Source organism: Salmo salar, chromosome 20 (assembly GCF_965601325.2).
Source record: "Salmo salar chromosome 20, fSalSal1, whole genome shotgun sequence".
NCBI lineage: Eukaryota > Metazoa > Chordata > Actinopteri > Salmoniformes > Salmonidae > Salmo > Salmo salar.
In genome coordinates this window covers 801,819-818,829 of record NC_138310.1, presented here as the reverse complement: position 1 = coordinate 818,829, position 17,011 = coordinate 801,819, and the positions used below count along the sequence as shown (strand labels likewise).

General features: G+C 39.9%; 1 protein-coding gene across 2 annotated transcripts in view; it reads right to left on the bottom strand.

Annotated features, from left to right (window-relative positions):
- Window positions 1-272: 272 nt before the first annotated feature.
- LOC106579784 (somatostatin-2) overlaps window positions 273-17,011 on the bottom strand; it is a 38,051-nt gene continuing 21,312 nt past the window's right edge. The window contains exons 9-11 of one of the 2 annotated variants that reach the window (XM_082966131.1): window positions 14,299-14,471; window positions 7,512-7,907; window positions 273-641 (exon numbers count right to left, since the gene is read on the bottom strand). In XM_082966131.1, coding sequence (XP_082822257.1) covers window positions 444-641; window positions 7,512-7,658 — 345 coding nt within the window. In that variant the 5' untranslated portion in view covers window positions 7,659-7,907; window positions 14,299-14,471 and the 3' untranslated portion in view covers window positions 273-443. Of the gene's footprint in view, window positions 642-7,511; window positions 7,908-14,298; window positions 14,472-17,011 lie in introns of those variants that run through there. The other variant, XR_014381794.1, reaches the window with a different exon arrangement.

The window sequence follows — 17,011 nt, the reverse complement described above, 5'->3', positions numbered from 1 at the left end:
TCCATTTCATAAATGGGAGACATTAAAGATGTGAAAAAACATGGTTGTGTTTTGTCCTACAGGTAGGGGTATCTCAAAAACTGAAGCCCTTTTTGAGGATTAGCCACTCACTAACCTAGTGTCAGTGTGAGTGTTTGAGGGTGATTGTATTTGAGTGTTACATCAGCCACTACTAGATGTAATCTGTGCATAAATTAATAAAGGGTAATGTATGCATAAATGAATAAAGGGTAGTCTTTGCTTTGGTTATACAAATAACTGACCCACTGAAATAAAATTATTTTCTCTTTATTTCATAAATTTGGCAGGTACATCATTCTGTTGATTTCAGGAATTGTCATCAGGCACAGCTAACTGTTGATTGGCTGCATTAGTCAGATGCAGGTTGGCGGTGTGATGTGATTGGCAGCATCGTGTCATAAGGTGGTCAGGCTTTTCTTCCGTCAGCAAGAAGTGAAGCCCTTCCAGTAGAAGTTCTTGCAGCCAGCTTTGCGTTCGCGGGGGGGCAGGTTGTTGGAGTTGTCCACTGAACGCTCCAGGTCCTCTTTGGCCTCAGCCGTGGACCCCACACTTTTCTGGGCCTCCACCTCAGGCAAGGACAGTTCGGATAGAACGTCCTCCATCACTCGCTTACTCCACTCCTACATGAAGGAAAGACAGACGTACTTTGGGAGAATATAAACACATACATATACACACCAGCAGAAGCCCATATCAACAAAAGCAAACAGAAACCTACACATGTCATACACTCACACACAAGCACACAGGTGACCGCGTGTGCACACACATACACACACATACACACACAAATGGGATCACCACCACATTAAGGCAGTGTTAATTTCCATGTCTCATTATGTTCCCGATTCCAACCTGAGTTAAGCACGCGTAAATGGAACTTAATTCAATTTGTATGCACTTTTCTCTCTATGAGTATTCTGACCTTAACTTTAAGCATGAGAATAGCATGCTATTCACCTGCTATTCATTCGGAATGGAGAGCTAAGAAATGAACGTGTGGCGGAGGTGTGTCTACAGATAAGGAAACCATAAATAAGATAGAGCGAACCTGCCAGTTCCAAGTGGAAAAAGCATCTACTTACTTTCCGATAGAGATAACAGCATTCTCCATGCACTGTAATTTATAAATGGATAAGAGCTATTGATAAGAGCAAGGTAAATGAGTAATCCGTCTGGCGAAGGGGATTGTAAATACACATAGCAATTGTTTTAGATGTAAATGTAAATGTAAATGTAATGTAAATGTAATGTAAATGTTTTAGATGATTGTTCCTTATGATCCCAGGGGACGAATGTGAAACCAGCCATATGGAAGAAAAATGTAAATCATATCAACATGACAGGTATTGCGGCCTGTCGTGCCAAATAGTGTCTCCTGGTCAAATAGTGTCCCCCTCTACGTCACAATGGGATTCAATGAGTTCTAGCTTCTGTTGCTAAGGCTGTTGCTAGAACTTGCCACATTCTGACCGGATCAAGTAATGAACCAAAGCATCTGTTGCTATGCTGGTTGCTTGGCTCTATTTTACCTCATAGGAGGCTGCAGGTAGTTCTAGTTCTATTTCACCGCATAAAAGCAGTCCGCGCAAAATTATTACCTCAGAATTGCTCTCCAAGGACGGTGTTTTTGATGGTGACAACCTGCTGACTACCTGCTGCTTCAGAGGACCGAAAAGACTTGAGAGAGAACCCTTTCTTTACCATTTATTTGTCTTAACTACATATTTTTAAATAGGAATAAATTATTTAAGCTGTTTTTATAGATTGTTGTTGCTAGCTACTGTACTTATACACCTCAGCCTGCCTAGTCAGCAAGCCAGCTAGCCAGACAGTTTTATTTAGCTAACGTTAGCAAGCTACTGTAACTGTTATAGCAGCTTTCTGTTTGTATGTAGCTTGCACTTCAATGGCATCCCTCGAGGAGATTTTATTTTATCTTTCCAACCAGGCGAAGTACTATGAAGACACCACTGATCTCGGCAAGAGGCGCAACATTCAGAGAAATTCACAATTCAGGGTAACGTTAAGCAGTTAAATTCAATTAGATAACTGGACGAATTTAGCTATGTACAACCATTTTCCATCTAACGTTAGCTAGTTGCTAGCTATACATATAGGTCAGTGGAGGCTGCTGAGGGGAGGATGGCTCATAATAATGTCTGGAACGGAGTACATGGAATGGTATCAAACACATGTGGTTGATACCATTCAATTGACTCCACTGATATAGTTATGTCTGTCATATTGAGGTGTCTAGCTAAGTTAAACCTGATCAATCAAATGGATAGATGTAAACTAGGTGTCTTCGCTAGACAGACACAGAGAGGGGGGGAGAAAGAAAGGACGAAAGAGAGAGGGAGAGAGAGGTGAGAAGAGAGTGGAATACAAACAGAAATAGAGATGGAGAGAGAGAAACAGAGAGAGAAAGACAGCAGTGCAAATATACTTAGACGTGAGTATTTCAACAACTCTTCTCTTCCAACTTGTTAGGCAATCATATCTACCTACAGGGGAAGGATGGCCAGCCACACAAGAGGGTGATTTTTACTAAACAGGAGAAGGAGGCCTGTACTGACAGAGATGCATGCTGGACATTTCGGAGTGAAGTGCATGAATGCCAAAATCAACCTAAGCTTCTTCTGAAGGGGAATTGTCAAGGAGGTGGACAGCTGGGCAAGTGAAATAACCTTTTGTTTATCAATCACATTCTATTATATCTGAAATTATTATGATTTCAAATAATGTCATATCAGAGAGCACACGTTTCAATTTGTCACTTTTTGCTTAAAGGTCAGTACCTTGTCTAGCATGCCAGAAGTTTGAGAGGGCGAAGACTGTGGCACCGGAGTTGAAGGCCATCAAAGTTGTTTCACCATGGCACATGATCGGTAAGTGTCTCAATTAAAATGTTGTAATGTTTTCTTTATTTGACCACAGCAGAGTATTACAGAATGTGTGTGTGTCAGTATCCTTACAAATATGAAAATCTGCAGACTGTATGACACAGATATCATTTTATGGGTAAGAATAAAGTAATCTTCTCTCTAACACTTTAAATGTTAGGGGTGGACCTCATCGGACCCTTCACGAAATCCAGGAATGGCAACAGCTGGTGTCTGCCGGCGACCGATCACTTTACGTAGTGGGTGGAAGCAATACCCATTAAGGTCAGTAAAGGAAGAGTACGTGCTTAACTCTAAATTCCCGTCTGTAACCCATTAAAAAGGGTGCTTGGAACCAAAAATAGATTTTCATTTTTCATGATACCCATCAAGGACGAGACTAGCGAGGCCACCTCAAGGCGATGGTGGACATCTTGAGTGACCGAGGTCATGAATGCTGGAACAAGGTACGGATGTTATAGGTTTTATTTAATTTATTTTTTACAATTTGTTTTTGTTTTTCCATGGTACATAATCAGACATATTTCAATATCTTACATTGTCAGTAGATATCGCTTTCCTACCCCCTCCTCCAGGTTTGGTGAATGGACCAACCAGTCCCTCAAGTCTGCCATGGGCAAGTCCCTTGATTGGTACCAGGAAGGGTGGGAGAACAACATGAAGGTAATTCTCTTTGCACACAACAGCAGCATTCAGGCCGAGTACATACGGGAGCCGCAGCTGTTGACTGAAGTTAACAAAGCAATTGTATATACAATTATTGCATATACTGTAGTCTTTAAAATTTTTGATTGACTTAGTGTTGTTGTTTGTCTATTGCTATTTTTGTATAATGCACTTTTAGATCACTGAAACCCCACCTGATGTGGTGGAAGTTGTCAAACCAGATCAGAATGCCTTCGAGTACGCCCTTCAGGCACGGACTGAGAAGGATGTGGAGGTTTTTGACCAGGTAAAAATGATTGCCTGCTGTTAATTTATTTCATAACACTGCACTAATCCATCAAATTTTCCCACAGTAAAGTGTAATTTGTGTGTTTTCTTGTTTAAGTCTCTGTCTCCTACCCTTTTCCGTTAATGTCTGGGTATCTGCCCAACACCCAGACGTGGATCCACCTGATGTCCTCCATTACCTGTTCTCCAGGACCTAGTGGTTCTGCCCAACACCCAGACGTGGATCCACCTGATGTCCTCCATTACCTGTTCTCCAGGACCTAGTGGTTCTGCCCAACACCCAGACATTGATCCACCTGATGTCCTCCACTACCAACCACCCTCCAACTTTACATTACATAATCTACAGCTACTGTTGTTATGTTGTCATTATCTGCTAAATTGTCATTATTTCGCCACAATAGCCTATTTATTGCCTTACCTCCCTAATCTTACTACATTTGTACACACTGTATATAGATTTTCCTATTGTGTTATTGACTGTACGTTTGTTTATCCCATGTATAGCTCTGTGTTGTTGTTTTTGTCGAACTGCTTTGCTTTATCTTGGCCAGGTGGCAGTTGTAAATGAGAACTTGTTCGCAACTGGCCTACCTGGTTATATATATATATATATATATATATATATATATATATATATATATTTATTTATTATTCTTTTTTTTTTATCTGCTAAAAAAGTTATTGCTCTATCATACTGGACACATAATATGTGAGATACACAGATGAACTAAAAATACTAGCACTTCAAACACTCAGAACAAAGAGAGCAGCAGTGCCTGGACTTTTCAAGTCCCCCTTCTGAATCTGCCTATTGACAGGCAAAATTCCATGAGTCTATGATTGCCATGTGAGTGCACAAAACAATCTGTGAAAATAAATGAATGACACAACTGTACCAAAAACAAAGTTTATGTATTAAAATCTAAAATATTGCCAGGTTGGTTTTCACAGCTGTTTCACAAGGTACATTATTGTAAGTTGTAAAGTATCCTTTGATGGTATTTATTTGTTCCACATTATTCATTGTTGTATCCTAGGACTTACAACAAATACATATATGAGCTATGCGAGATATATATTTTTTAAATCATAGTAGAGGACTACTGAAATGATATTAGTTCAGTGTAGATAAGGGTAGGGCAGGTTAAAATAAAAACATGACAGCCAGACAAGCCAGTGTATGAATCAAACGGATTTGTATATGAATGGAGTGGAAATTAGCTGACTTCGTGATCTGATAGGTAAGTAACTTTAATGTGTCAAGCAGATTACACGTTTTCTTTACTATTTCCGAAACGTAGCAATGTTTAAGACATGGACTTCATGTTGTAGTGTTAACAAGGTACCCAAAAGTAGTAAGAATTAATGTTTTCATTTTATTATCTAAAAAACTTTTGCGGAAATCAGCCTTGTTTGCATAGCAATGATGAAAATAACGTAATTTAGGCTGTAATAATCTCCAAAACTCTTAACATTAGGTCATCACACCGCTGATATAGCAACGGACGCTAACAGTTGATCGAATCCCATTGTGACGTAGAGTGGGACACTTTGACTGGGGGACATTATTTGGCGTGACAGGCCCCTTTTAAACAGTGAAATAGGCTATAAATAGCTATGCCGTGATTCAGAATTTTAATTGTGTGCCCTCATAATTTGCATGGATGAAATTAGGACACCAGAGGCTTCTGCAGGGCTGAAACTGCCGAGTTTATGTATGTGCTTCAGAGTGTTTTAATTATAGTCCATGCCCGGGTATTTTTCTGTTTTATTATCACTAAATATCATTACATTTGAAATCAACCAGAGCTTTAAACCGTAGGCCAATATATCGTCTATATTAAGTTGAATTCTAGGTTGAATTTAAACAATAGCTGTTGATGACTTTGCAAATATAGGCCTAAATAGTGTTCTTGATGATATATGAGTGATAAAGTATGGTCACATTTCATTTGCTCTGTTAAAACTATCTTTGGGATGACTTCGATAGCAACAGTGAATCATTTCGTTTTTCTGTGGAGATCTCTCAACAATCCCTCTCATGATAGAATATTGTTAATAATGTGACAAATATCATAGCTATGCAGGACTGGGCTTGGTTAAAACACTGAAAGGGAGACCAAAATGTAGCTGTAGATAAATCAATTCTCCAGTAGGATGTGTTGCCCAGCCTATTGTTTTTTTTCCTTCTGATAGTGGATATAAGATTGAAGATATGACATTATTTTAAAGGTACAAATTCAACATATTTTATACGAGGATTGTCTATGTTGAAAATTGGTTACCATGATGACATAATCCTGTGGTTGAAATGTCACCCTCAAAACAACAGTTTATGTGGACTTTTCTCCAATCCAATGTATTTTCCATATAGAGTCCACATCACAAGATTTTGACAAATTACGTTGAAACAACGTTGATTCAACCAGTTTATGCAAAGTGGGTCCTACTAGAGAATGACTGTCTGTGTTGACTCTGTCCACCAACAATGACCGTAACCAGAATGTTCCAAATCATATATTCAACAAAAAGAATTGAGAAAAAACTTATGGGATGGGAATGCTGTATACAATAACAGTATATGACTAAAAAAGCTCTGATACTGTATACAACTATCAGGCCCAGTTCATACTTGCATGTTTTGGCTTGACAACTGAAATAATTCATTGTAGTCCAGGAGTAATCAAATCTGAGTTTGGAGGTCCAGAATACTGCTGGTTTTCAACCTGATAATTAATTGCATCCAGCTGGTGTCCCAGGTCTAAATCACTCTTTGATTAGAGGGGAATAATGAAAATCAACAGTGGAACTGGCTTCGAAGTCCAGATTAAAATTGACTTGCAGTAGTCACTGCTGTTACTAATGTTGCCTAAATAAAGAAGTACAACAGACGTGTCAGCTGTAGTGAGTCTATGCCCTAGTATGTGTATAGTATGTGTGTGAGTATGTGATAACCTGACCACAGACTGTTTAACTGAATTCCATTGCGGTGTGGTGTGTAAGTCTGTTTCACTGTGAAGTGAAGGGCACTGTACTGTATGTGAGTCACAGTGTGGACTATGTTGTACCTGTTTTACTAACGACACATTATGTTCTCATAATGTCCCCCCCCAACAAAGATATAGATGTACTATTGTAAAGTGGTTGTTCCACTGGATATCATAAGGTGAATGCACCAAGACGCTCTGGATAAGAGCGTCTGCTAAATGACTTAAATGTAATGTAAATGTGTCAATAGTGGTGTTCCGGAATCGTTATGAGAGTTGTACTCTACTGTATTCATGTTCTCGTGTCATGACACGAACAGTGCATGCTATCTGTGTGACCATGCCATTGGCTTCTCACCTGTGTGCAGTATAGAGGTACTCGTAGAATTGTAATTGAATAGTGTAATCCTGTGAGAGCAATAACTTAACTGCCCTATTCTTTCCTATATGGACCTCTTCCTTCTTCTGAACCACCCTTTTTTTGGTATGTGTATGCCATAGGAGGCAGCTGAGGGGAGGACATCTCATAATAATGGCTGGAATGGAGTAATGCCATTGCAGACATTACTATGAGCCTGTTCTACCCAATTAAGGTGCCACCAGCCGCCTGTGGTGTGTGCCAGTGTCGAAGGCTGCTTACCTGTGTGGCAATGCTAGCGGCACGGGCCCTCTGAAGGAGTCTGCGGCTGCGGAGGTCCAGGTCGGGCTGCGAGGCAGCTCCTTGGCTGCAAATGGCCAGGGCCAGACCCAGCAGGGCCAGTGCACAGTGGATTTGGGAGAACTTCATGTCCAACAGAGCTGGGTTGGGTTTGCAGGGACGAGACACGGTGAAACTAGCTGAGCTAAGCTGGACCGGGGTGTGCTGGATCTAGATCTGTTGATATGGAGCGGCCTGGTTCTGTTGATGAGGGTTCTGTGGGGCTCTTATAAGGAGCTCGCCCTCTCAGCTCGTCACTCTGCTTCCTGGGTTGAGTGACAGGTGGCCTGTCAGGGACGTGGGGGGTGTGGACCACCAACCTCTTTCCCCACCGGCTGCCTGGCGATAATAGAATGCAGTGTCATAAACCACTTAGAAACACTGTACGCTTTGTCTTCGTCTCTTTGTTCAGCCATTTAGTCACAAATGCAGCTCCTCTGAGACTTATTGATTTTAGATGGAGGCGTGACAATAAAACAATTAGCCAATATGGATTTAGCAGACACCTCTGATCTAAATCAAATACAAACAGAAAATGTCTGCTTCATAAAAGCCTTTAAAAACAGGAAGCAAGAGTCATCGCTTAAATGTAAAATATTAAACTTAAGTGATAACATCACGGAATACTGCCGAACAAAAGATTCCTTTCCATTGATTGCTACAGTGGGATCAACAGGTTAGCCTTTGTTTATATAAAATATGAAAAATTAAATTTTGTTTGCCATGGTTAACACAGTTTCCATGAATTACGAGGTTAAAATTGAATAAACTATACAGTTGCACTTACATACTGTATTGTGGATATGTATTTGTTGAAGTGTGATTTGTAAAGGCCTATTCTGAAAGGAATAATAGACTGAGTGCTATCTGTCTGATATCCCTCAGACAGCATTACATGGAATGTTTTGGAATTGATTTCACAGACTAAATCTAATTAATAGGTTATTTCTGTTAATGCTGAAATGTCTGCTTACTTGCACAGAAGGCTGCATCATACTGTAGCTATTGCTACTGTGCTACATTTTACTGTAGCTCTTCACTGCTCCCCTGTGGCCATGGATTACAGACATAAACTACAACAAGCTTTGCCAGACGTTGTCAATGCAACTTTAACCCTCATCCCCATACTCAATGGCTGGTGGACGACATGAAAGCAATTTTGATCAGGATAAAAACACAATAGGACACGTCTTCATAAAAACAATTTGGAAGTCGACAATATAAAATAGCAGCGAAAAATGAACACTCATTTATTACAATGAAATATTGTCACACCTACCTACATTTCTCTAACTGTTACAACACTATTGAGCTTGGAAATGACAGGTGACCTGTACAACTGTATGAATAATGGTATAGCAGGGCTTCAGGGTTGTTAAAAGGACATGTAAATTACATTTAGGGGTTGCAGCATTTCAACGGCCCAGAAAATGTGCATCAGACGCACATGCACGCACACACGCACACAAGCACCCACATACGCACACACACACACACACAAGCACCCACATACGCACACACGCAAGCACACGCACATGCACACAAAGAAGTGTGACTAACACAGACAGATTCCATTCTGAACTGTTTCAGTTCATTACAACTATTGGCGGGAAAATGTTGGGCATACAATGCTTCAGACCCTTATTTGTTTAATAAATGTGGCTGCTGCTTGCAATACAGAATAACAAGAGCGGCCTTTGAGTTAATTTCCATGGTCAGTTATACAAGGCAGTTTAATTTACCAAACCCCTATGCTTGTGGCTGAGAAATGAAGATGATACAGTAGATGATATACACAGTAGTATGGCAGAAAGTTAAGTAATTGCTTTACCTTTAACCTCTATGGGCTAGGTGGGACGCTTGCGTCCCACCTACGTAACAGCCACTGGCAGCCTGTGGCGCGATTTTCAAAACGTTAAAAATCCTATTACTTCAATTTCTCAAACATATGACTATTTTACAGCTATTTAAAGACAAGACTCTCGTTAATCTAACCACACTGTCCGATTTCAAAAAGGCTTTACAACGAAAGCAAAACATTAGATTATGTCAGCAGAGTACCAAGCCAGAAATAATCAGACACCCATTTTTCAAGCCAGCATATAATGTCACCAAAACCCAGAAGACAGCGAAATGCAGCACTCACCTTTGATGATCTTCATCAGATGACAACCCTAGGACATTATGTTATACAATACATGCATGTTTTGTTCAATCAAGTTCATATTTATATCAAAAACCAGCTTTTTACATTAGCATGTGACGTTCAGAACTAGCATACCCCCGCAAACTTCCGGGGAATTCGCTAACATTTTACTAAATTACTCACGATAAACGTTCACAAAAAGCATAACAATTATTTTAAGAATTATAGATACAGACCTCCTCTATGCACTCGATATGTCCGATTTTAAAATAGCTTTTTGGTGAAAGCACATTTTGCAATATTCTAAGTACATAGCCCAGGCATCACGGGCTCGCTATTTAGACACCCGGCAAGTTTAGCACTCACCATAATCATATTTACTATTATAAAAGTTTGATTACCTTTTGTTGTCTTCGTCAGAATGCACACCCAGGACTGCTACTTCAATAACAAATGTTGGTTTGGTCCAAAATAATCCATCGTTATATCCGAATAGCGGCGTTTTGTTCGTGCGTTCCAGACACTATCCGAAATAGTAAAGAAGTGTCGCGCGCATGGCGCAATTCGTGACAATAAAATTCTAAATATTCCATTACCGTACTTCGAAGCATGTCAACCGCTGTTTAAAATCAATTTTTACGACATTTTTCTTGTAGAAAAGCGATAATATTCCGACAGGGAATCTCCTTTTCGGCAAACAGAGGAAAAAATCCCAAAGGCGGGGGCGGTCGGGTCACGCGCCTAAGCCCAGTGTCCCTTGATCGGCCACTTGAGAAAGGCGATAATGTGTTTCAGTCTGGGGCTGGAATGACGACATTCTGTTTTTTCCCGGGCTCTGAGCGCCTATGGACGACGTGGGAAGTGTCACGTTAGAGTAGAGATCCTTAGTAAATGATAGAGATGGAAAAGAAGTTCAAGAAATGGTCAGACAGGCCACTTCCTGTAAAGGAATCTCTCAGGTTTTGACCTGCCATTTGAGTTCTGTTATACTCACAGACACCATTCAAACAGTTTTAGAAAATTTAGGGTGTTTTCTATCCATATGTAATAAGTATATGCATATTCTAGTTACTGGGTAGGAGTGGTAACCAGATTAAATCGGGTATGTTTTTTATCCAGCCGTGTCAATACTGCCCCCTAGTCCTAACAGGTTTTAAGTTAATTTAGCACTTCCTGGAACAGAAAACCATTAAACTCGAGGCTGACAACAGTCTCTTCTTTTAAATACATCTCTAAACGAACTCAAGCTATAGAATACAATTTGCACATGAATGACATTACCATTAGGGAGTGAAGGAATTCACACAGAAATGAGCATCGAAACACAATGTTGAAGTGCATCGGTTATACAAGAGTTAAGTGCAACAGTATCCATACAGACAACAATTTTCTGGGTATTTCTCAGAAGTATAGTACAATATTTGGTTTGAAAAGCAAGGATGTCAGTTAAAAAGGGTGCAGGCAAGGCACAACATTGGAAAGCAATAAGGAAATCAAGGTGATATTATTGTACAGATAAATGGGAAATGCATAGCCTACTCACTTTGGTATTAAATGTGATCAACACAGTGGCTATGGTTCCATTGGAAAGAATACACAGATTCAAAATGGGAGTTAATTCAACACGCCAATGGACAGTGAAATTATGATAACTTTATCTCTCCATATAAATACTACACTAAAGCTCTATTTAAAGGGCCAAGTTGAGAGCATGCTTAATCATATTATTCAATATCTCCCTGACAAAGTGATTATTACAACATCATTGCTATATGTCCATTGTGGGTATACAGCAGTATTCAACCAACTACAGTGTTTACAAATCTAAGATAAAGTTACTAAGACATTTTAATGAAAATAAATTTAGTGATATGAGCGACATGTTTCTTTGCTAAATTATTTTTTGGTAACACTTTACTTATGTCGGTGTAATGCATAATGACTTGTTATAAGCATGTATTGGCTCGCAATCTTTTATACACATACATCTGGTAAATCTTTCTATGTGACTCAAAAATATTGTTAATAACTCAGGATCACTCTGAGATGCTACAAAGATATTGTAAGGGTATCACATTTTAAAGGCAGTGCATTATTAATGCATCATAATGCATTACACTCGCTGGCTTTAAGTGAAATGTTCACGCTTTTCCCTCCAAACTCAATTGCTGATAACAAAACTCATCCTATTTCAGCTGTCTGGCGTTAACAGCTGATCTGTAACTGATGTACTCCCAATAAGGTACCAATCTTCTACCAGATTGCTATCATACTCTTAGCACACAATAGACAACATAACATACAACAAACAGACAGGCCATCAGGTAACTAGACAGGCAGTTAAAGTGGAATTCCACAACTTTTTAAACTTGTATTCTTTATCTCCAGCACCATTTTCAGTTTTAATGTTGATGACATCATGTGGCGCATTCTTAGGACTGTTTCTTCTTATCTTTTTAACTACAGACCATTTGCACATACAGTATGTAGACTGGTATGGTGCTGGAGATAATGAATATGAGGTTTAAAAGTGGTGGAATTCAATCTTAACTTTTTATTCAAATGTGTATCCAGTAATGAGAAAAATGTGATTCTGCCCAGGCAAAATTAGTTCAGTCAGCATGCTGTAGGTAATAGAGCAGCAGTAGCAGTAAGGAGAAGGAGAGGCCATGCAGACTGCAAAACATCTCTGGATTCAGTGGGAAATTCCTATTTTTATTTGACAAAATGTGAGAGTGAAAGGTGCAAAACATGATCACTCTTTTTAAAAGCATGTTTCACTTTTGCACCATGAATTTTGCATTATTTTAGATCACCAGTTTTTTGTGTGTGCATTTTTTACTTTTGCACAATACATTTAGTATTATTTTAGACTTTTGAGTCAGACAGTTTTTTTTTTCAGTGTGAAGAGCATTCCTCCCTCTCCTTATTACATAGCATCCAACAAGAGTCATCAGGCAGTCAGACACTTTGTCAGGCAGTTAAGTTCCCATTCAAATGTATCAAAAAGACTGAGTCCTAGATTCAATCAGTTCAGCGTTAACCCGCGATAACCAACAACTGCATAGGATATCATTTATTTTATTTAGGGCGGTGTCGGAGGTGTAACTGCATTGGATATGTAAAATCCACAAGCTACTCCTGGCTTTATACACCAAGTCGCATTAGTAGAAATCCCATGCAGTGTTACAAGTTCAAACATGGGAATGTGAGAATCTAGACCTCGATTAGGCTGATATAAATCCTTATTATTTTGTTTAATGATTATTGAGTGTCATTATTTATATATAGCCCATGTCACAGAGGTCAGCCTGCCTGCTAGCGAGAACCACTTCCTCCTGATTCGGGCTCACACTGAACCTAGGACCTCTGCCTTGCTAACACACGTGACCGTCTTCCTTGACATACCAACCGTTTTTTTTTTTTAGCTACTGAAAAATATCTAATTCAATTGCTCCTTCGGATACATTTCACGCTAGCTGTGGAGTGAGCTTATGGTATGTTATTAACTCTGTTACACTCACCCCTTCTAAACTCGCTTCAAAGCAAGTGATCCCAGATGTTGACCTGAGCCCAACTGCTCATCAGGGTCATGGCACCACTGTTACGGACGTCACAATGCTTGCTTAGCGAGAACCACTTCTTCCTGATTCGTCCCAAACCAAGGCTCAAACCTAAGATCTCAGATTTTCTAGCAAATGTGTCAACATATTAACTGTTTGACATATATGAAAAAAATATTTATTCGAATGCGCCATCGGCTCCAACGCATGATTATGCTCTGCAGCTGTCGGTTATCACGACTTAATGCTGAACTGATTGAATCTAGTCCTGGATCACACTGACCATCCGCCATAAAACAGTCCAGTCATTTAATAATAAAAACAAAATACAAACAAACAAACAGGAAAACTGAGAACAAAACGTCAGATTAAGCAGAGGCCACTACCGGGTTGCGTCTCAATAGTCTTTCCTTGTTTCCTTGTGCACTCTCCTTCTGTCTATCGCTTACTGAAAACGTCAGCATGAGGTGAGGAGAGGACTGGAGGGGATGAAACATGGAAACAAGGATCAGCGCTTGTAAAAATTGAGACATCCTTTGGTATCCCTGGAAGCACCATGATTGAAACACTAGTCTTTATTGAATTAATCAGTCTCTCTGTTGCCCTACAGTGGCTGATAATGGGAGGTGCATCTCCAATTTCTTCCCTATCAGTTCTAGCTCTTAGGGTCACTGCCACTGCTTTCTACAGACCTGACAGGGACTGACTATACTCCCCTGGTAGTCTCTTTTCACTGTCTGAGGTCTGGGTTTACTGCGTCAGCAGAAGAAGAAGTGTGAGCATACGTCAGACCACACTACCGAAATGCATTGATGAATACTCTACTGCGATGTTGCAGCTGTAGGCACAAAGTCCCTTTATATAATTATGGAACTAACTGAGACATGGTTTTCAAATGAATATTACAGCACTCACGAGTTCATCAATAGAGTACCGGATAATGTGAAAACACCGGGTAAATGTGTACTGTATAATGAATTACTATATGAAGAAGACAATATTCACGATGTGCTGGTTTTACCTGAACATGTTTTTGGGGTCCAACAAGGCCAGCCAGTAGCTGTAGGAGTCAGTGTAGTAGTTGCAAGTCCCTCGCCCATGGCACTCAATGAAGGGAATCTTCCGGAACTCTTCTAGGCAGGACCACGAAGAGGCCAGCGGCTGGCCAGAGCCCTCCGCTCCAGCCCCTGTTTGCTGTGAACACACTTTACATATATAACATGATATCATATGATATAGCACAGAATGTCATCTTTAGCACTACCAGAGTTCTATTACTTGCAAACCAAAACTCTGAAAATCATTGTGGACATACGGTGCATTCAGAAAGTATTCAGACCCTTTGACTTTTTACACATTTTGTTACGTTCACAGCCTTATTCTAAAATTGATTCAATTGGTTTTTTTCGTCATCAATCTACACACAATACCCCATAATGGCAAAGCACTGTTTTACAGGAAACTAATTGACAACATACTTTCAGCAATCTTATAGGAAAGGACATTCAACAAGCGCAGCAATTACACAAATGACTGATGATTGGCTGAGAGAAATTGATGATAAAAATATTGTGGGGGCTGTTTTGTTAGACTTCAATGCAACTTTTCACATTATCGATCATAGTCTGCTGCTAGGCGCCTTACTTTTTTCAATCTTCACTAAGCGAGTGTGTCTATGTATGCGGATGACTCAACACTAAACACGTCAGCTACTACAGCGAGTGAAATGACTGCTACACTTAACAAAGAGCTGCAGTTTGTTTCAGAATGGATGGCAAGGAATCAGTTAGTCCTAAATATTTCAAAAACTAAAAGCATTGTATTTGGGACAAATCATTCACTACACCATAAACCTCAACCAAATATTGTAATGAATAACATGGAAATGTAGCAAGTTGAGGTGACTAAACTCATGGTCAAAACTTGCTGATACAACAGTAGCTAAGATGGGGAGTCTGTCCATAAAAAAGCACTGCTCTGCCTTTTAACAACACTATATCATCAAGGCAAGTCCTACAGGTCCTAGTTATGTCGCACTTGGACTACTGTTCAGTCGTGCAACTAAAGGGGGACTTAGAAAAATTACAATTGGCTCAGAACTGGGCAGCATGTCAGGCCCTTGAATGTACGCAGAGAGCTAACATTAATGATATGCATGTCAATCTCTCATGGGTCAAAGGAGGAGAGATTGACTTCATCTCTACTTGTTTTTGTAAGAACTGTTGACAAGCTGAATGCGCCGAGCTTTCTGTTTAAATTACTTACACACAGCTCAGACACCCATGCATACCTCACAAGACATGTCACCAGAGGTCTCTTCGCAATTCCAAAGTCCAGAACAGACTATGGGAGGCATACAGTACCACATAGCGCCATAACTATATGGATCTCTATTCCACATCAGGTAACTGATGCAATCAGATTTAAAAAACAGATAAAAATACATCTTATGGAACAGCGGGGACTGTGAAGAGACACACACACGGGTACAGACACATGCACTTCACGGTAAGGTCTACACTTCTTGTATTCAGCGTTTGATATATACGCACATGGGCTCTAGCACACCCACTTTACACACATGTACATTGTAATATTGTTGTATGGTGGTGTCATACATTTTGTGTTGTGGATATGTGGTGGTGTGACAGTGTTATATGATGTACTGTTTTATATTTTGTTTTATGTGTAATGTAAGTGTCTTAATGTGTTTGGAACTTAGGAAGAGTAGCTGGTGCCTTGGCAGGTGATCCCTAATAAAATACCAATGCAAAATAGCAAGGGGTCTGAATACTTATGTAAATAAGGTATTTCTGTTTTTGACATTTTATAAATTAGCAGAAAAAATCCAAAACCTGATTTCGCATTGTCATAATGGGGTATTGTGTGTAGATTGATGAGGAAAAAAAGTATTTAATCCATTTTAGAATAAGGCTGTAACGTAACAAAATCAACAAAAAAAATGGAAGGTGTCTAAATAATTGTTGTCTCCACCTTCTTGCCCTTTATGCTGTTGTCTGTGCCCAATAATGTTTGTACCATGTTTTGTGAAGCTACCATGTTGTGCTGCTGCCATGTTGTGTTTCTACTGTGTTGTTGTCATGTGTTGCTACCATGATGTGTTTTTGTCTTCAGTCTCTATGTAGTGTTGTGGTGTCTGCAGGATGCCTTACAGGAGGCCTTACAGACTGATTGCACAAAATGGAAATTGGTCTTCTGCTGTGCCCAACCACTCTGATATACACACACAGATACACACATTTGGGGCTTGATTCAATCTGTATCGCTGAAGCGTCACAGATTAATTGGGCAATCAACATTTAAAGGTAATTTCCAATTGAGCCCGACATATGCAGCATTTACTGTGAATACAGATTCCACTAGCGCGGAGACATTGCCTTTAAATTTGAATCACGCTGTAATGCCGAACTTCAGGACTACGGATTGAATCCAGTCCTTGGTTGAAGAGGGTGGAGTAGTAGGCATCTACTAGTGCAGTGCCTGTTGAGCAGTTTAGGGGTTAAGTGTCTTGCTCACAGGTACAACCGGAGGTGATGGCATCTAGGACACTGATGGCAGCAACCCTCAGGCCCACTCTCGAACCGATTTCCCCCTATCACACATGGGATTCAAACCGGCAACCTTCCAGTTGCTGGCCCACTCCTCGAACCTCTCTATTGGTATGGCATCGCCATAAACAAGTAAGCATTCGTTTTCAGTTACTAATGAACCGC